The sequence below is a fragment of the Triturus cristatus genome, chromosome 2_2 (assembly GCF_964204655.1).
Source record: "Triturus cristatus chromosome 2_2, aTriCri1.1, whole genome shotgun sequence".
Classification (NCBI taxonomy): Eukaryota; Metazoa; Chordata; class Amphibia; order Caudata; family Salamandridae; genus Triturus; species Triturus cristatus.
The window spans coordinates 526,282,234-526,302,590 of NC_140582.1; the positions used below are offsets into that span (position 1 = coordinate 526,282,234).

Genomic DNA, 20,357 nt, shown 5'->3' on the forward strand with positions numbered 1-20,357 from the left:
TGATCAGTTTCCAATCTTGTAGAAAGTGAGAAACCGGACCCCCTACCGGACCAACATGTTCTAAGATGGGGGATCTAGAACTGCTTTCCTGAAGTACCAACGGTGGCGGGAGGAGAAGTGGAGGAGGAGGAGGACTGCTGCCGAGAGGCCTCCCAAAGACGCCCTTTATTCTTCCCTCTGTACGATTTGTACAAAGGGTTCTGCTGCTGGCCCTGTTGAGCCTCTTCCGAAACCACGATACCGCTTGTAGCCGTATCCCCTGGACTGCACCTGGAGGCCCAGAGACCTTGCAGTAGACCTGCTATCCTAAAACGCTGCAAGGCAGACTCAGCCTTAGAAACAAACAGTCTTGACCGATCAAAGGGCAAATCCACCAGTGTCGCTTGAACATCGGGAGAAAATCCGGACGATCTAAGCCATGCTTGTCTTCTTGTCGCCACAGAAGACCCCATCACACGAGCCACAGTCAGCAGTGTCCAGACCAGATTGTATCACCTGACGGGCTGCAGCTTGAGAATCAGAAAGGGCCTCCAAGAAATTATTTCGATCCTCTTCAGGCAACTTTGGAGCTAACTGCTTGACAGAGTCCATCAAAGCATGGATATACCTCCCAAGAAGACAGGTTGCATTAGTGGACTTCAGAGCCATACTAGCAGTAGAGAACACCTTCTTTGCTGCCTGCTCCATCTTTTTAGAATCCCTATCACCAGGTATGGTAGGGAAAGAACCAGAAGACTGCTTCGAACAAGAAGCCTGGACCACCAAGCTTTCCAGTGACGGATGCGAAGACAAAAGCCGGATCCCCAGGAGCAGGCCTGTACTTTGATTTAAAAAAAAAAAAAGAAAAGACGAGAAACTGCAGGAGCAGACAAAGGATTCTGCCAAACCTCCAAATAAGCTCCATCAAAGCCTCATTAAAGGGTAGCAGAGGTTCAGAGGCTGTAGAAGGTGAATTAAGAACCTCAGTCAGGATATTAGATTTTACCTCCTTTTACCGAAAGTTGCAGATCAAGCAACTCAGCTGCCTTCCTGATTACCACATAAGGAGCAATGTCTTGCAATACTCCAGCCTTTGGAGATGAGAGATCATACTCAGGAGAGATATCCAACCCACTGGCCTCCTGTAAGCCCTCAAACTCGTCCACAGACTCAACAATTTCTCCTTCCTCCTGATCCTGTGCATATTCCTCCTCTTCAAAGAGTCTCTGTGCCTCTCTCCTAGAGCGCTGTTTAAGATCCGGCATTGGCGGCGCCTAGATCGGCGCTGGTGAGGACATCAATGGCGTCGATGGAGGAGCCTCCGCTTCAAATCTCGGCGTCGATCGAATTCGAGGCGGCCCCGACTCTACAGCCGAAGGAGTACGCAGAGCCGGAGTGGAAGACCTCGACGCGGGGAATTGCCAAGCCAGAGTCGACGGCAAGAATGGCATAAAGGGTGCTTGAGGATAGTGTTGAGGAACGCCCAAGTTAAAGGCCAAAGGACCCACAGGGCCGGAAGACGCAACAGATGGAGTAGAGGCCCTGGCAAACATGCCAAACATGGCATTAATAAAATGCGCTGGGTCTGATCCAGGAACAGGAAAAGGAGGATATGGATCCGTACCTTGATGAAGCGGAACCACCTGAGCCATGGACGGCGCCTGCATAGGCAAAGCCACACGGCTTGAAGAAGACTCCCTGGGCTTTGGAGACATAGCAGGAGCCGGAGATCCTTCATGCGACAAAGAGCCTTTCGACGCCAGCGACCTCGGAACCGGAGATGGAACCGGTGTCACCCGTGGAGACGGAGTCGGAGAAACAAAGTCCTTTCTTCGGAGTCGCTTAGCTGGAGAAGGCAACCTCAAAGCCCTGACCCTCGATGAACGGTGCCGAGCGCCATGTCTCCTCTTCGACTTCTTGTGTTTTTTCAATTTCGAAGTATGAGAACACGACGACTTCGCTTTTTTGTGACCCCTCTTCTCCTTTTTGGCTTTGGCCATAAACCGCTTAGCCTCACGCTCCTAAATGGCCTTTGGATTGATTTTCCTGCAGCTTCAGCATTCTTCGACGCCGTGATCCGATGATAAGCACCAAAGACAATCTTCATGCGGGTCAGTGATTGACATGTGACCGCCACACTCCCTGCAGGGCTTAAACCTAGTCTTCCTAGAAGTAGCCATTGGAAATCTTCGAGGATACAAAGTTTTCTCTAAAGAAAATGGAGAGCCCCTAGAAAAACCTTTACGTGTCGACGGCGTGAAAAAAAGGGAACGGACGTCATCACGCCGAGGAAGTCCTTTTATGGCTCTGGTGACGTCATGCGGAGCCGCGAGCAGAGCCGTAGCATTATGTTAGTTACATTTTAGTTACATTTTAATGCGCACAGCTGCTCCAGCGAAGGAGCGTCCTGGCGCAGGGAAAGGAAAACACCACATAACACAGGATCCGTCGACATGAAACAGACAATGAAAACAGGAAATAATTAAAACAGGAGGGTTTTCAAAGCTCTGCGAAAGGACAAAAGGTCGTTCGAGAGACGAATTTCCAAGGGGAGAGCGTTCCAGAGGGTTGCGGCTTTCACACGGAAGGAGCGACCCCCCATCCGACTCAGTCTGAAACGGGGGACCACCACCAAGGACTGTCCAAGGGATCGTAGTGATCGAGTGGGAACGTAAGGAGAGATCAATGAATTAAGTATACCCGGTGCCAACTCTCTCAGAATTTTAAAAACCAGGCAGAGAGCCTTGAATTGGATGCGCTTGCATATCGGGAGCCAGTGCAAGGACCGCAGGGTGTTAGAAGTAGGGCAGGATCGAGGCAGACCAACCACCGCCCTAGCTGCCGCATTCTGGACTCGTTGTAAACGAAGAGTCTCGGCTTGGTTTGCTCCTAATAGGAGAGAGCTGGCATAATCCAGCCGCGAGATGATCATTGCTTGAATGACCAGCTGTCTTGTGGGAGCATCGAAGAAACGCAGCAGAGGTCTTAGCCCGCGTAGTACTCCAAAACAGCAGGCCGCCACTCTCTTTGTGTGAGTCACAAAGCTAAGCGTATGGTCAAGCCAGACTCCGAGATTCCTGAGTTCCAGGACAGGGACCGGCGCTGATCCCAGCTCTGGAGGCCACCATTCGTCCCCCCAGTGGTCCGCTTCCCTTCCCACGATCATCACCTCAGTTTTTGACGTGTTCAGTTGGAGACAGTTGTTATTCATCCAGCTGGCCACCTCTCTCAGTCCACTTCGGAACCTGGGGGCATCCCGCTTGGCATCCCCGCTGATTGTAACCGCCAACTGAGTATCGTCAGCATAGGAGACCATGGTAAGGCCCCATTGCCTGACGACCTCAGCCAGCGGCTGCACGTACAGATTGAAAAGCGTGGGACTCAGCGAGGAGCCCTGCGGAACCCCCAGGTCCAAAGGATGGTACTTGGACTGAAAAGGAGGGGTGGCAACGCAAAAGGAGCGATCACTAAGGAAGGAGCGGCACCACTGCAGAGCTGAGCCACAAATGCCAATGTCCTGCAGGCGGCGTAGCAAGATGCGATGAGAGACAGTGTCAAAGGCAGCGCTCAGATCTAGTAAAATAAGCGCTGCCGTTTGACCTGCATCAAGCACACCTCGCAAATGCTCAACCATTGCCAGAAGGGCCGTCTCAGTGCTGTGACCAGCACGAAACCCGTTCTGCGTTGGATCCAGGACATTCACAAGGGTCATATGTTCCGTGAGGACCCGATTTACATGGGCCTCCATAACCTTGGCCGGCCAAGGGAGCAAAGATATAGGGCGGTAGTTCTCAGGTCTCGAAGGATCCAGAGATGGTTTTTTAAGGATCGGGGAAACCACCGCTTGCTTCCATTTGGCCGGGACCAGGCCAGAGGTTAGGGAAAGATTAATCAGGGAGCACACTACTGTGCGTCCCTGAAAGGCAACGTCCCTGAACAGCGCAGATCTTACCGGGTCTGCAGGTGATCCAGACTTGACTCGCAGGGCCCACATTGCGAACTCCTCCTCGGAGATGGTAGGAAAGGAGTGCAGCGATGGACAGCTGCTAGAGCCGCTCCAAGGGATCACAGGAGACAGTGTGCTAGGAAACGCCAGATAGATTTTCCTGACTTTATCCAGAAAGAAGGTGGCTAAGGCTTCACAGTGGGCGATGGAACTGTCCGACTGTGGGGGAACTCTCTTTGCCATTAAATCTTTTACGGTTTTAAAGATGGTTTTAGTCGGATTAGGGCTGTTTCTAAATTCGGCTGCGTAAAACGCCGCCCGGGCCCTGCATATAGCTCGATGGTAAAGTTTTACTAGGGCCAGGTAGATGGATTTCTTATCGGCATCGTACGACTTACGCCACACCCTTTCCGCCCGTCTGCAAGAGGACTTCAATGCACGCAACGTGCTATCATACCAGGGGCTGGCCTGCCGGGGACTGGACTTGCTGGAGATGATAGGTACCAGGACGTCCAGCGCCCTGGTAATCCAGTTACAAAACCGGTCATAGCCCGAGGTGGCATTCAGCAAGGGACCTAGTGGCGCAGCACCCATAATACGGTGAAGGTCCTCTAACCTCAGTTTATTCCAATGGCGCCGGGGAATCCGCAAGGGAGGCGGTATAGTAGGATTGGCAGGGAGAGGAAGCCAAGCAGACACCAGATGGTGGTCAGACCATAACACTGGATCAACCGCCACAATCCGAACATCCGAGAGAGTGGTAAAAAACGGATCCAGGATGTGGCCGGCCACGTGAGTAGGCTGAGAAATAAGCTGGAACAACTGCAAAGCCTCTAAGTCGGCCAAAAAACCACTAATGGCCGGAGACTCTAACCTGTCGAAGTGGAGATTTAGATCACCCAGGATGGAAAAGTTTGCGCAGCCACTAGCCAATAAACTCACAGCCTCCGGAAAGGCACCTCTAAAAGTGACATCGCTGCCTGGAGGGCGATAGACAACCATCCCTGACAGCGAGAACTGAGGGCTAATGGAAACCTTAAACAGCGCGCTCTCACATCCGGCAATCTGCAAGATCGTCCAGGTGCATGTGAAGGCGGATCTAATAAATAAGGCGATCCCTCCACCTCTAGAATGGCGGTTAGATCTAAAACATGAGTAGCCCGGAGGACAGGCAAGATTGACTATGGCGTCATCAGTATCTTGTAGCCAGGTTTCCGTTACGGCCAGCAGATCAGGTGTCTTATCCAAAATGAGATCAGCCACCGACAAATGGTGTTTCACTAGAGATCTGGTATTCAGATTTAAAAATCGTAGTCCAGACCCCAGACTATCGGGCAACGGAAAGAGACCAGAAGGAGCTCGTGGGGCGGGAGAAGTAGCGAGCTCGCGAATACCTACCGCCTGGCCCAGTGACCATCTATTGCAGGCACACTGACACGGGCCACACAGCGGATGGTAGGGTGTGGCAGAGCAGCGTGGGAGTGTGTCTCCAATGGCGCGAAGCGAGGCGTCGGAGTACTTAATCATCCTGAGAGAGCGAAAGCTACTAGCACACAGATATATGCAATGTTATAAAACGAGATGAGGTCCCCAGCGTACCGCGCGTACTTAGCGCGGACGGGCGCAGACGGGCAGACTCTGGCTCGACTCCGGCGCGAGTCAGGCGCTACCGCTGCGCGTCACCGCTGCGCTAGCAGAGTGAGCTTTAAGTACCAGCTCACCTGGGCTACAGGAAGCGCTAGAGCGCTGCAGCAAGTGGCCCAGGAGGCAGGAGACCACCCCAAGATGGCGGCCGAGCACCACGAGGAAGCTGCAAGTAAGTGGAAATTCCGCGAAAAAACGCGGTGAGGGCACAGTTAAAATGCAAGTATGAGGCCAGGGACGGTTCTACTTAAAAAACGAGGCTCCAAACAAGGCTCCAAACAAAAAAATAGTAAAATTAGTATAAACATAAATCAAGCTTTTTAAAATCAATAGTAAGCGCAGCGCGCTTAAATGTGACTAAAATCGCGACTGATATCGCGCATGCAGGCACCTTTCCCAAGGGAGAACAATGGGAGAGCTCGCCTTAAGTACCAGCTCACCTGGGCTACAGGAAGCGCTAGAGCGCTGCAGCAAGTGGCCCAGGAGGCAGGAGACCACCCCAAGATGGCGGCCGAGCACCACGAGGAAGCTGCAAGTAAGTGGAAATTCCGCGAAAAAACGCGGTGGGGGCACAGTTAAAATGCAAGTATGAGGCCAGGGACGGTTCTACTTAAAAAACGAGGCTCCAAACAAGGCTCCAAACAAAAAATAGTAAAATTAGTATAAACATAAATCAAGCTTTTTAAAATCAATAGTAAGCGCAGCGCGCTTAAATGTGACTAAAATCGCGACTGATATCGCGCATGCAGGCACCTTTCCCAAGGGAGAACAATGGGAGAGCTCGCCTTAAGTACCAGCTCACCTGGGCTACAGGAAGCGCTAGAGCGCTGCAGCAAGTGGCCCAGGAGGCAGGAGACCACCCCAAGATGGCGGCCGAGCACCACGAGGAAGCTGCAAGTAAGTGGAAATTCCGCGAAAAAACGCGGTGGGGGCACAGTTAAAATGCAAGTATGAGGCCAGGGACGGTTCTACTTAAAAAACGAGGCTCCAAACAAGGCTCCAAACAAAAAATAGTAAAATTAGTATAAACATAAATCAAGCTTTTTAAAATCAATAGTAAGCGCAGCGCGCTTAAATGTGACTAAAATCGCGACTGATATCGCGCATGCAGGCACCTTTCCCAAGGGAGAACAATGGGAGAGCTCGCCTTAAGTACCAGCTCACCTGGGCTACAGGAAGCGCTAGAGCGCTGCAGCAAGTGGCCCAGGAGGCAGGAGACCACCCCAAGATGGCGGCCGAGCACCACGAGGAAGCTGCAAGTAAGTGGAAATTCCGCGAAAAAACGCGGTGGGGGCACAGTTAAAATGCAAGTATGAGGCCAGGGACGGTTCTACTTAAAAAACGAGGCTCCAAACAAGGCTCCAAACAAAAAATAGTAAAATTAGTATAAACATAAATCAAGCTTTTTAAAATCAATAGTAAGCGCAGCGCGCTTAAATGTGACTAAAATCGCGACTGATATCGCGCATGCAGGCACCTTTCCCTAGGATGTCCTCGTAACGTGGGAGAGCTAGGAAAGAATTTCTGTGGAATGCTGGCGCAGGGGGTACTCAGGTGAGGAATCCACAGGCAGAAGTATCCATTAGAAACCTTATTACACTAAGTCCCACTTGATTCTTAAATTGAAATAAATGTAACAAGTTTGTGTGTGCAACTTTAGCAAAGTTGCCACTTTGTTGCCTTTATTCCCCGGTGACCATTTAGGTTGCACACAGGATCCTGTCACCGATACATTCTGCCCTCCGAGGGAGAAGTGCTAATGACTCCACGGAAAGAATACAATAGGGTTCCGCTCAAGGAGGAGGGGTCACCTCTCTCCTGCAGGAACCGACACAGGTGTGGGCCCAAAAGGCAGGCTTCAAAAGAGAAACCGCCTTTGAGAGGGAAATGGGAAACACCTGGGAGAGGGGCTGTTCCATTGTTTAGGCAGACAGGCTGGCACCAGGGGCAGGAGAAGGGAAACTAGTTGCCAAACTAGTTTTTCTGGTGAATGTAGCCCCCTTAGAAGCCACAGCAACTCTGGGTTGGGCTAGGGATCTCTACATGCCGGGAGTGGGGTCCTATCTTATTGGAAGTGGGCAGAATGGTGCATCCCGGAATGCCCAGATGTCACACTTCGCAGGAAGTAGTCATCAGGTGGGAGGAAATGTGGTTGCTCAATGGCTACCAACCGCATCCCGCCTTGAGGGCATTTTCTGAGCATAAATAGGGCATTTTCTAAGCATAAGTAGGGCACTCCTGGCACCCGAACTCAGATCTCGACTGGACAAAGGACAGAATGACTGCCCTGTTGCACCGTGGAACCGGCAAAGAGACTGCATAGTAGTAGACTGCACCTGCTGCACCTTGTGGCTAGCAAAGGAGAGGGGCTGTGCCTGCCATGTCCTGCCCAAGCAGAAGCCATCTCCAGAGCCCAGCCAAAAGCAAGAGACTCCAAGTACCAGCTGTCTGGCTCCCTGTTCGCGGCACAGATACACAACAGATGAAGAAACCTGCTGGGGCAAGTTGGTAGCCCAAAGTCTTCAACCCGCTGCCAAATGCCTCTGTGCAGCACCAGGGAACAAGACCGGACGCATAAAGTTGTATCCCAGTTCACTGAGCCTAGGAGTGTTGGGTGCAGCTAAGACTCCCGGGTGACAAGTTATTGACCGAGGAAGGATTGGTGTGTGACTTCGATCCTGGGCTATCAGTAGTCCAGTGGTGATGGACTTCTGCCAGTACCGACAGGACTTTGAGCGACATGACTAGGACCACCTCACCTCCTTCGTGGGCCGAGAAGTAGTTGCAGCAAGACTCCCCCATCAACAGCAACGCATCCACCGCATCCTTCATCGCATGTCTCAGGACCACTTCCACAGGAAACCCCTATAAAGGATAAAAGTGCCTGGAACTGACTGAAGACCGCTTCATCTGCTGAGGTAACTGTTTCTGAGGCATTTGCTGGTCTCCTTGACTGGCTCTATATTGGAGGTGGTCACCTAAAGAGACTCCAAGTGACCGCATTACAACTAGACCAAACCTTTTAGTTAAAAGTTTTTCAAGTGTCAAATTCGTTAAATTTGCCAATGCTTGTTCGCGGTTGAGTGTGAAGTGCTATGATGTACTATACCTTGTGATTTCTATATCTCTGGATTCCTCTTGTGAATCTTTCTCATTAGGCTGTCTAGAAATACATAAAAATACAGTCTATTTTTATACATTGGTGTTGGATTTCTTTGATGTCTTGTTGATTTCTTCTTCAATTTTTTTAGGGCTTTTAAAATGCTTAACACTTGTTCCTTTGTTTAAGCCTTGCTGCTCAGAGCCACAGCTACCCAGGGTTGAGCTGAAGGTTTGAAAAACGAAGCCTGAGGGTCCTAAAGAAGTTGGTAAGTGTAATACACAGTGAGGTCGCACAACCACACCATATAATACATCCCATTTCCTCACAACCGCAAACTGGTAGTGCGTAGAACCCACCACAAAGTTAAAGTACTTCTATGGGACCGCAGGATAGGGATACAGATGTATGCATCCTGCAAATCCAGTGACAGCATCCAGTCTACCAGGTCAATGTCAGCAGTACTTGAGCTGGGGTCAGCATTTTGAACTTCTCCATTTTGAGGATGAAATTATGGCTCCTGAGATCTAGCATGGGACGCAGTCCACCGTCCTTCTTGGGTACCAGAAAGCATAGCAACCTTGGCCTATATCCCCGTCTGGCACCAACTCCAGCGCTTCTTTCAGGAAGAGATCTTCCACTTCTTGCTGTAGAATGGTCAAATGGTCAGGAGGAGAGGAAGAGGGAGAAAGTGGAATGGGAGGTGGATCCTGAAGGAAGGGAAGGGTGTAGCCCCCCCTTTTTTTGTTTTTTTTAGGTCTCACCTGGCGAACGCAGCGCGAAGCGCTGTCGCCAGCGAGATCTATTGTTGCTGACTTGCCTCGGAAGTGGGACAGGAGATGGGCACGCGCAGGCTCTTGGCGGATTTGAGTTGGTGTACGCGCTTACAGCCACGCGGCGTGCACATCTCCTGTCCCCCTTCCCTCGCAAGTCAGCATGCAGTTTCACTTTCGTGAACATTCACTCGTTAAAAACGCAGCATTTGGGCATCCGCAAGGCTTTTGGCGCTTGCATGTAACGTGTTCAGCTGGTGCTTGGTGCCGTGTTAATTAGGCTCGAGGCAGTAGTTTCTTTGTGAACGCGCTCATAAAGACTCGGGCCCCTCTCAATTCCTGAACTATGGCTATGGCGCAGCGGTAAAAATACAAGAACCACACCAGAGAGGTACGATGGACCTGCGCCACCTGTACCTTGGTACCCACATGCTGCGGTAATTACCTAGCCCTCGAACTCCAGTGCTCGCGCCCCTTGCGCCATTTCAATGTGTACATATTAACAGGTTCGAGCCTTATGCGCGCTCCGTCATACTACATGCCGCGCTACATCCGCTAATAGCGAACGGGAGGGTTGGTGCTCAGGGCGCCCTATACTGCCTTCTTCATTCAAGCGTAAACAAGCGGGCCCATTCCTTTTTAGCGCTGGGAGCTAGGCGATTTGCCCAGAATCACCGGATGTTTGAGGGTCGGTGCCGAGACTCGAACTGGATTCCCCAGCTTCAAAGTCCCACGCTCTAGCCATTATGTTGTGTTGCTCTACACAACGCGTGTAGTGTGCCTTGCACCCCTAGGCCGTCGCGCTATCAGCCCCCCCTAGGGACAGGATAAAGGATCTGTGATCCCGGCTGTCAGGAAACCCGGTCTGGCTGAAGGGGGAAGCGAGGAGAGAACTCGCGGGCAGTCTTGCCCGAGTGTAATCCAAAGCGGCCCAGCCACCCCCATCGCTGGCTACCCTGGGGCAGTCCCCGGGCAGCTAAACATATCGGCATGAGCCCCCGGTCCTAGTGCCTGGTAGGCAAACCACTAATGCAAGCGCAATTCAAAGCAACAACGAATATTTCGCAGTCGCTGGGCCGGCATGTACTCCCGGGAAGACCCGCTGGTCATCTTGTACTCCGACTCGGCCTGCTCTCACCTGCTGAACTCCTGCAGCGCCTGCTTCGCCGAGTTCTACGCCCCCTGCGCCAACAAACACACACGCACCAGCCGCCCTCAGCCAGTGCATGCGTATCCCTCAATGCGCGCATGGCGTGCTTTCGCTTTCCCTCCCTCCGGCGTTTCAGCCCACGCTCAGGTTCTCCCGCCCGTTGAGGCCCCCTCTCTTCCTCCCTCGCAGCTCTCTCCCCTCCTCTCCCTGCCTCCTCTTCGACCCCCTTTTGTCTTACTCTCTGCCCTTTGAGTCACCTTCCTCCCCCCTTTGACTACCTAGTGCCTCTTCCCAGCGCAGCCACGCACTGCTCGGTGACCCTCGGCAGAGAGCAGCCCTCGCACGGCCACGAGGATGGAGAACACACTGCTGCTCAAGATGCTCCTGCTGGCGATCCTTACCGGCCAGCTGAGGCTGCGCAGGAAGGTGGGTGCCCCCGGCAGACACCCTCCCCACCCCCTCCTGGCATGTGAGAGTGATCGGCCGGACACCCCCTGCTGGCATGTGCGAGTGTGAACGAGCCTGGCACACCCCTGCTGGCATGTGTGAGTGAGTGTGAACGAGCCTGGCACACCCCTGCTGGCATGTGTGAGTGAGTGTGAACGAGCCTGGCACCCCCCTGCTGGCATGTGTGAGTGAGTGTGAACGAGCCTGGCACCCCCTTGCTGGCATGTGTGAGTGAGTTGGAACGAGCCTGACACCCCCCCTGCTGGCATGTGTGAGTGAGTGTGGACAAGCCTGACACCCCCTGCTGGCATGTGCACGTGATCGGTCTGACACCCCGTGCTGGCATGTGTGCGTGAGTGTGAAGGAGCCTGACCCCACCCTGCTGGCGATCCTTACCGGCCAGCTGCGGCTGCGCAGGAAGGTGGGTGACCCCGGCCTGACAGCCTCTCCTCCCCCTGCTGGCATGTGTTTTGTGAAGGTATTGTGTATCTTTATTTTCAGCGTGGTCCGCTTTCAGTGCGGTCCGCCTTGGTCACGCTTGTCTTTTCATATTATCAGAGCTGGTTGTAAATTGCATTAACTGTTCTCTTGACTCTTTGTAAATGAGGTGCCATGGCGGCACCTCATTTACAAAGAAATCATAAGGGGGTGTCCCGCCCAAACAGCATACGTACCTGCATTTACATTTAGTAAAAACATAATTTTCGGTCGATTTTACCATTGCCAGCACCTCTAAATGGGCCAAGTCCATAATGTAATCTTTTTGGCCGCCTTTGTGTGTGAATTCCCTTCTAGCTGAGTGTGCGGGTTTGTGTATTTCTTTAAAAGTGCATGGGCATGGATGTCTGTGCCACTCTAAGTCAATCTGGGTGTGCGTGCGTAAGGCTTTTATGATTAAGATCTAAGAATCCGCCTCGGGCACCACACAACCCCTTCGTTAACGCCTTTCACAGCGCAGCAGTAAATGGAACAAAAATTTCTTGGAAACCTACACGCGTCCCCGGGCGATTCAGGCTGGGTCAGTACTGCCAGCATTCAGCTTTTTGTTTCGTTTCTTATATAAATTAATTAATAGAATTTAATTACATTAATCAGCAGTTGAATTAAAAAGACATCCTGTGCATTTGAAGGCCGCAATCACTGGAGGAACGCCTGGCCCACCTTTCAACGCAACCACGGCACAAGTTTTCACGTTTTACAAATTATTTATGATTAATTATTTTGTTATTATGCAACAATACTGTATCCTGCCGTCGAGATGGAGAGAGTAACTGAAACATTTTGCGAATGTTCGACCTGGCACCCCGTCACCCTGAGGTTGAGCAATTGTTTGGCATTGGAGTCTGGAGCTTGTTGCTTTCTATTGAGAGTGATTTTTGTGTTCATCGTTATTTTTGTGTAGCTGTCTGTTGGCAATAGGCCTCGCATTACTAAAAATTAGAGCTATTGGTGTTGCATTATTATTTGCAACGCCAAAAGCTCAAACTTTTACTAATGCGAGACCTATTGCATTGCAAATGCTTGTTTTACAAAGTAATGGCTTTCTGGGATGGATGAAAAAATGGGACACCCGCCCTCCAACAGGCTATGTGTGGAGATGGAGCAAGAAACTAGACCTGCTTTCCTTGAGGTGCGGGAAAGGAGGAGCAGGGTTGCAAGATGGATCCACTTCCACTTTCTCTGGGATGATCCCTGTATTGGCAAACGAGGGGGACAGGCTGTTTCTGGGGTGGCTGATATTGTCTGGAACGAAAGGAACCTCTCCTAAAGCCACAAAAAGTGGCGAAATTACCGAAAGTCTTGGTTGTTGGTGGAAGCTGAAGGCCCAGTGAATGTGCTGCGACCCTTGATGCTTTGAACCTTTCCAGCACTGAATTCGCCTTATCCCCAAAGAGGCGCACTCCATCGAAGGGAAGAGCCATGCAATTGGACTGGAGTCAGAAGAGAAATCAGATGTCCAGACCCAGCAAAGCAATAAACTGAGAAAGAGGTGCCCATGGCCTGGGCAACTGTGTCAGTTGTGTCAAGACCTGAACTTAATAATGTGGCGGGAAGCATTTTGTCCATTGGCAATGACCTCTTGAAAATGGTCTTTCCTGTCTGGAGGGATATGCAGCAGCATCATTTGGGTCATGTCCCTCAAACCATGGTTATATCTGGCCAGAAGACAATTGACATTTAATGACATCAAGGCAATGCTACCAGCTGAATAAGATTTCTTACCCCAAGCCTTTAGTCTTTTTTACTACCTGCCCAATGGCACTGTGGGAAAAGCTCCGCCTAACTGCATAATGGAACAGGACGCTTGTATAACCAGGCTCTCCGGTGATGGATGCATTTAAAGGAATGGTGGGTCACCTGGTGTTGCTCAGTCGAGTAACAAGCCCGACGACGGCCAGTGTAGATGGCGGCTTCTCCCAAGTCGCCAGAAGAAGGGGAAGTAAGGACTCATTAAAGGTCAGCAAGGGCTCTGATTGTGGCAGAGGAGGGCAAAATGATCTCTGTGAGGACTATAGCTTTAGTTTCAGCTGACGGCAGCTAAATCAAAGGCCTTTGCAGTACTCACCAGGATTTTATGGAGACACATCACCTTAGGAACGGGTGGTCCAACAGGGAACTCTATGACCAATTCAGGGGGAAGTATCTAGGCCACTAACTGATGATAGGCCCTGAAAATCCTGAGGGGGATCCTGCCTTTGGTCTTCACAGACTAGACCTTTCACAGGATCTGAATACGTACCAAAGCTTTCATGAGGTTGTGCTCGGTAAGCCTCCTCTTCCAGTATTCTTTGTGCCTGTCTACGGGAGTAAAGTCTGGGACTGACATAGGTCTGCTGCTCTGGGGACTCCAGAGCCAGAGGTGGCCATGAAGATAGGGAGCCATTCTGTAGCCATCGAGCCAGAGTGTGCTCAACACAGCGTTGACACCTTTACCAAAATGTTATACACAGCATTAGGGAATGCTGCTGGATCGGAGTCTGGTGTCCGGAATTTGCGGAACACAGGCGTTGAAGGCTTAGTTGTGGGAGCAAGCGCCAAAAGTTCCAATGTGGTCTGTCCGGAGCCAGTCCTAGTAGAGGAGCAATGCTGCACAGAGGATCGTCTGCTGGGATTTCGACCAACTCCAGTTCAGAAGACCAATGTCCTGTGGGAATCGGAGAACGTCGAGGAGACTTACCTTTTGACTTTTTGAATTTCTTGTAGTGTCTCCTCCGCTTGGTGGATGAGGAAGATGGGGAACAGGAACAGAGTCAAGAATGTTTTTGTTGGCAATGGTTGTCCCTGGCTCGAGCCATAAAGAGCTTGGCCTCCTGCTCCTTGATGGCCCTAGGATTCATACGGAGGCAGGAAGAGCAAGATTGTGTGTCATGGTCGGAGCCCAAGCACCACAAACAGATTGAATGAGGGATCGTGATGAACATCTGTCCTTCACAATCCCTACAGGGTTTACAACCCAAATTCTTAGGTGGAGAAATTGGTACTGCTTTTACTTTTGTATGATAAAAACTCCTCAGAGATTGAAGCTCTGGATCCACCTCGAAGGCACAGAAAAAAACGAAATGATGTTGATGCCGGCACTTTATGGACTCGGGGACGTCGCCAGACATCACTTCCGGCGCAGACCGAGTCCATCGTCTCTAGTGGCGGCACTGAGGCTTTTAAGTTTTATGGATGCAGTCTGACGCCTTGGGATTGTTCTACAGGTGAGTAACCCTCAGGTAGAAGTATCAATCAGATATGACTGTTAGTGTAGGGTGTGACTTTAAGTTGGTACTTCTGCCAGGTTGCAGGGATGCACATTGAGTCCATGATGGATGGGGTGCAGATATTCTTCCATGTGCCTTCCAATGAAAAAGCTTTGAGAAAGAAAAAAGATCAGTGGGACCTTCTTTGCCAGTTCTAAGCAAGAATAGCTCAGGGAAGAAATGGGTGGAACAAGGGGAGACAACAAGTCTTAACAGAAAAGAAGTCAGCACCTGGCTGACTGGCTAGCCATACATAAGTTTTTCACCAGCTGAAGGGAGTGACTTATGGGGATTGGAAGAAAAGATGGAGGGACTTAAACCTGATCACTAAAATCAACACTACATTACTTATTTTTGCAAGGGAAGCAAGCAGTAACATGCAGCGCTATAAATTAAAAAGTTTAGGCAACATCATCCTGCTGGTTTAAACATACCACCTGCGTTTTCTGGTTTCACTTGCACACAACTAAAAACCCTATATCAAACTGAATGCAAAGTCAAAAAAGGTTTAGGAGGTCAAGTAAAGAAACACACCTGCGCCACATCTGTATATCAGTTTCGATTGAGAATAGGAGGTCTGTGAGCAGACGCTGATGCATTGGGGACCATTTAAATTCAGGAATACGAAACATGGTTGATCTGGAATCTCTTCTCTGACCATTGGATGCTGAAGTAGTGGTTTGGTCTTGCCCGGATGGCTCCAGTTGTCTAGTCTGCTAACAAAATAAAGCACAGACAAAGTTTAACTCTGACATGACAGTGGAATCTAATCCCAGATGTGCTTACCACCTGGACAACATAAAGCAAGGACATGTCTCAGCTCTTAATAATCCATATTAGTAATCATTAATATAAATGTTAACTGGCTATCTACTACATACCAACAAGTTCACTTACCTTAAACAATGGAGGAAAAGTTTGTAGGATTTCCATAACCATTAATAATGGGCACTTGGTCTTAAAAGTAGTGCACAATAGAAACAATACGAGAGAGTGTTGAATAACATTTAAGTGTTTTGTGCAGCTGGCTGTTACTCTGGATTGCAGAAAGGCAGCCTTTTTGTTCTTGCATTAATATAGCAAGCATGAGTTAGGCGTCTTTGCATGTAAAACATCGTGATGGCAATAAAATGCATGGAAGGTAATATCATTCAACTAAGCAGCTATGAAAGAAACATGACCTCACATAGTGATGCTGCAAAGTAAATATGTAAAACACAAGCCAATAGACTGCAGACAAACTCCCCCTTTAATGCTCCTCAGCTCACAGATTAGTCCTTATTCCTTTCTGGGTTAGCTTCTATGTTATACATTGTATCCTTAATTTTACATTGTTGAATAATGTATTGTGCCTGTGTGTCTATACCTTGACCATCTTGTATTTTGGGCTTCTTACACTTTGTGCTTTCTGTTTGTCAAAGTTTTTCTGTTGTGATGCTGATTTTTTTCTTCATTTTGTTAATACGCTATAATAGTTTATGTTCACCGGTACTCGGGTGCTGAGGACGAGTTCAGCGCGTCCTAGCACCCACTCACGGGAGATGCCCTGGTGCTCCCCACGTGAAACTCTCTACTACATGCTCCCACCAGGGACGGCAGCGTAAGCGCTTACCCGCTTCCCTGTTCCACGACACGATGATGACAGCAGCGTGTGCCAATGTCATCATAAGTAATGAGAACGCACTGGAAGCCATTTGGGGGGGGGAGGGAAGCATGGGGGTACATGTAAGCTGGGGAGCTCCCCTTGGGCAAGGGTCTTTCCCATTTGTGGGTACATGTTTTTGCCATTTTCTGCACCCACTGTGGGGCAGGTCAGCGTTTTTTAGGCCCACCTGCCTGTGTGTGGACCGGCTTCTGACTGGCGATGTGTGTGGCTGGGGTTTTGGATGGTGGATCTGTTTGTAATATGTTTTAGATTCCCCTGACGAAGAGATGTTATCCCGAAATGCATTGTTTTTTTTTAAATAAACATCATGACATGTGGAACCCACCTGTGCCTTGGAGCTTGATTTAACATCTTTGAAGAAGTAATTGTATGGATAAAATGAATTGAATAAATAGTTAAAAAAGGATGAAGAATAATCGAACAAATTGGATAAAAGGAAGCTAAAATATGGTTGAATTTAATTCATTGCATTCATACTGTGATATGGCTGTGCAACTTGGTGGAACCTACGATGGTTTCCCCCTAGATTTGTTTTGATTGCAGCACAAGAGGCGAAGCGCAGAACAAGTTTGCACGCTAGTAAAGTTGAATCAGTTTAAACATGGATATAAAGGAGAGAAAAGTGGTGTGCATCTCACCACCTGCAATTTCAAAAACAACCTTGACAATAGTCGGCAAAAAGTCTGTCAAAAAGTGACTGGAGGTACCGCTCTCTCTGGATCTGCACTGGCTGGCGCAGAAAAAGTAAGAACTGACGTCAGTGCATGAGAGCGGCGTCTAAGTAGCTGTCGTGATGTCATCCCGGCGACCATGACGCTAACGACGAACGCGGAGCCGACCGACGCCACCTTTCGACACGCAGGGGTACTGAGGATGAAAAAATTCTCCGGATCCAGTCTGACGCCTGGGGGTAATTCTGAAGTGAGGAATCTATAACTAATTGTCTCTTTCAGATATGCAGATTCACTAGCCACACTGCTGGAGGAGTGAATACCTTCCTCCGGAGCAGGCATTGTTTCTGCAGGGGATCAGAAAGCTGTCTGTGGTGGCATGCTGGATGATGAACAAAACCAGGAGTGCAGTTCCTCTGGGAGAGGGGAGGGTGAGAGAGGGGGGGAGAGCGATTAGTCTCTATAGAATGCCCTCACACACCTAGCAAGGTGTCATGCTTCATCATAGGGCTGTGCTCCTCGTCGGGCCGGCGCTGCAATGCCAGACGGGCTCCCGCGAAGGGGCTCTTTATCGGAGATCTTTTTAGAGACAGCCGTATAGGTGCGTGGGGGTAGGTGCAACAAGTGTAGTGAGTGATAGTGAGGTGGGTTAAAATAGGTATGGTATTGCCAATCGATGAACCATTTTATTCTGGTGGTATACCAGCCTATGTAAAATCGGTGACCCACTTTTTCACAAGGGCAACTATTTGTAAGTGGACAATTTCTACACAGGTGTGCAATTATTTAAAGAATTGTGGGCTCTGTAGCATGTGGGACAATGCTGGATGATACCAGTCAGGCAGTACACTGGAGGCTGGTAGGTTTTCGGGGGGCACCTCTGAGTGCATGTTTTAATAAATCTACTTCTGGCATCAGTATGGATTTATTAGGACAAGGTCTTTGATACCAAACACCATAGGTTTCAGTGAAGCCATTGTGTATTTGGGCAACTCGCAATGACCAGTGCCCAGTACAAATACATTGACTTCCCTGTTCACTGCCTTTATCCATCAATTGAACTAGACAGCAGAGGAGCATATCTGCTCATGCAGATATGTTCTCACATGTGATATAATGCACCCTGCCTTAGGGCTATAAGGCATGCTCCAGCTTACATATATTGCATGCAGTGTCTGTGGGCATGGCACACAGTGTGTGAGCCATGTCGTGTTTTCACTTTTGTCTGCACCATTTCACATAGTCTGCAATGGTAGTCTAGATGAGTTTGGTGGTGGGTCCCTTAGGGTGGCACAATACATGCTGCAGCCCTTAGGGACCCTCTTTAATACCCATGGCTAGGTACCAGGGTATCATTCACTAGAAATTTACAGGGGTGCTAAAGATCTTGCTGACTGGGTAACAATCGCAAAGATACTTTGTTTTTGGGAAAAAGCACTGGCACTGGGGACCTGGTTAGCAGGAACCCAGTGCACATCAGTCAAAACTGCATCAAAACCCAGGCAAACAGTGGGGGGTGAACATGTCAAAAAGGGGTATTTTCCTACAATTGCTTTGATCGTTTTTTCCAGATCGTACGTCAATAGTTATATTTACTGTTTGACACAGCTGAGTTTGCTGAGCTCCAATCTGACACAGCGTTGTTAATTGTTGGTTTGTTTATTGCGTTCGTTTCATAAGTAGTCATTATGGCTGCCTGGAAGCTGACCGCCCAGCAGGTTGTAAGTTTGCTTTTTAAATCTGCCCCTGAACATGGCTCTGAGACTGACTCCGCACCCGAGGATCTAGTTGAAGATTCTGGCAGTGAATTTTATATTTGAGAGGAATAATCTGATGATGGATCCACTATTAGTGCTGATGAAGTGCCTCGTTTAAAGGACGACGGTGATATGTTGTTAGTGCAGCAACAGCAAGCTGGCCTGCAGCCAGTGGTTGAAAGCCTTCCCTTTGGAGGTGAACTATTAGTTGCTCCTAAAATGGTGCAGCCCATTTTGCCTGCCTTTAGTTGTGTTTCATGGTGTAGAGTTAATACAGAGAACTTTTTTCCTATCAATGTCTTCCAACTGTTTATTGATGATACGTTTTTGGATGCTAATACAAAGCAGACTAATTTGACTGCAGAACAGTTTTTGAGGGACAACAGTGCCACACTTAAAACCCACTCCGACCTACCAGCTGGACTCCCACAAACCTCCATGAACTTAAGCAGTTCGGGGATTTAAATTCACTGATGGGATTGATAAAGAAGCCATCACTGTCTTTATATTGGCCTACCAGTCCCTTGATGGCAACTGCTATATTTCTAGCAACTATGAGTCAGGATCAGTATTTGCTTCTGCAGTGGATGTTGCATTTTCTGGATAATGCTATAGCATTGCCACAAGATTACGTTGATCGGTCTTTTCAAGATTCTGCCTAACCTTGGCCATTTAGTAGATCGTTTCTCACGAGATCTATGTTCCAGGGAAAGAGAGATCTGTGGATGATTCTCTGGTCTTGTCTAAACACCAAATGCCCCTTTAACAATACAATCCCAGCAAGACAGCACATTATGCTATTAAGCTGCATAGGCTGTGTGAAAGTGTCACTGGATATGCGTTGAATTTCAGGGTGTGCACTGGTAGGGATTCAATTGACACCCCACCCAGCTGTCCTTCCACTTTTGCAGTCAGTGAGAAAATTACGTGGGAACTTTCCAGACCACTTTTTCACAAGGGCAACTATTTGTAAGTGGACAATTTCTACACAGGTGTGCAATTATTTAAAGAATTGTGGGCTCTGTAGCATGTGGGACAGTCCGTCCACCCTAATCATAAAGCTTATTCCAAAGAACTAGTGTGTAAAAAAACTTGACAGGAGACAGTAGTGCTTTGCATAGTAATGAACTCCTTGCTGTGAAATGTTCAGACAGAAGATATGCGGACAACTATTCATGACTGTTTGTGGTTAGGTTGCATTAGTACACAAACCAGTGTGCATTCTAGACTACAACAAATAAGGTGTAGATACAGTAGATCAAAGGTTGGAGCCTTACAATACTGCTCAAAAGTCCTATATCTGATTCAAGAAGCTGTCTGTTCATCTATTTCATTTAGCTACCTTCAATGTTTACGATAGTTCTCCAGAATCCAAGATGGCTTTTGTACAGTTTCAGCAGTCTGTTATAGGCAGCCTTGTTGCAGTTCCTAGAGTTGGAGTGATGGAGGATGTGGCTAGACTGAAAAATAACCACTTT

The 20,357-nt window shown here is 49.1% G+C and overlaps 1 protein-coding gene across 3 annotated transcripts in view; it reads right to left on the minus strand.

Annotated features, from left to right (window-relative positions):
• Positions 1-20,357, minus strand: part of LRBA (LPS responsive beige-like anchor protein) — a 2,426,603-nt gene that overhangs the window by 1,966,018 nt on the left and 440,228 nt on the right. For 2 of the 3 annotated variants that reach the window (XM_085641654.1, XM_085641652.1), the window contains exon 24: positions 15,320-15,501. In XM_085641654.1, the coding sequence (XP_085497780.1) occupies positions 15,320-15,501 (182 nt within the window). The remainder of the gene's footprint in view (positions 1-15,319; positions 15,502-20,357) is intronic. The other variant, XM_085641653.1, reaches the window with a different exon arrangement.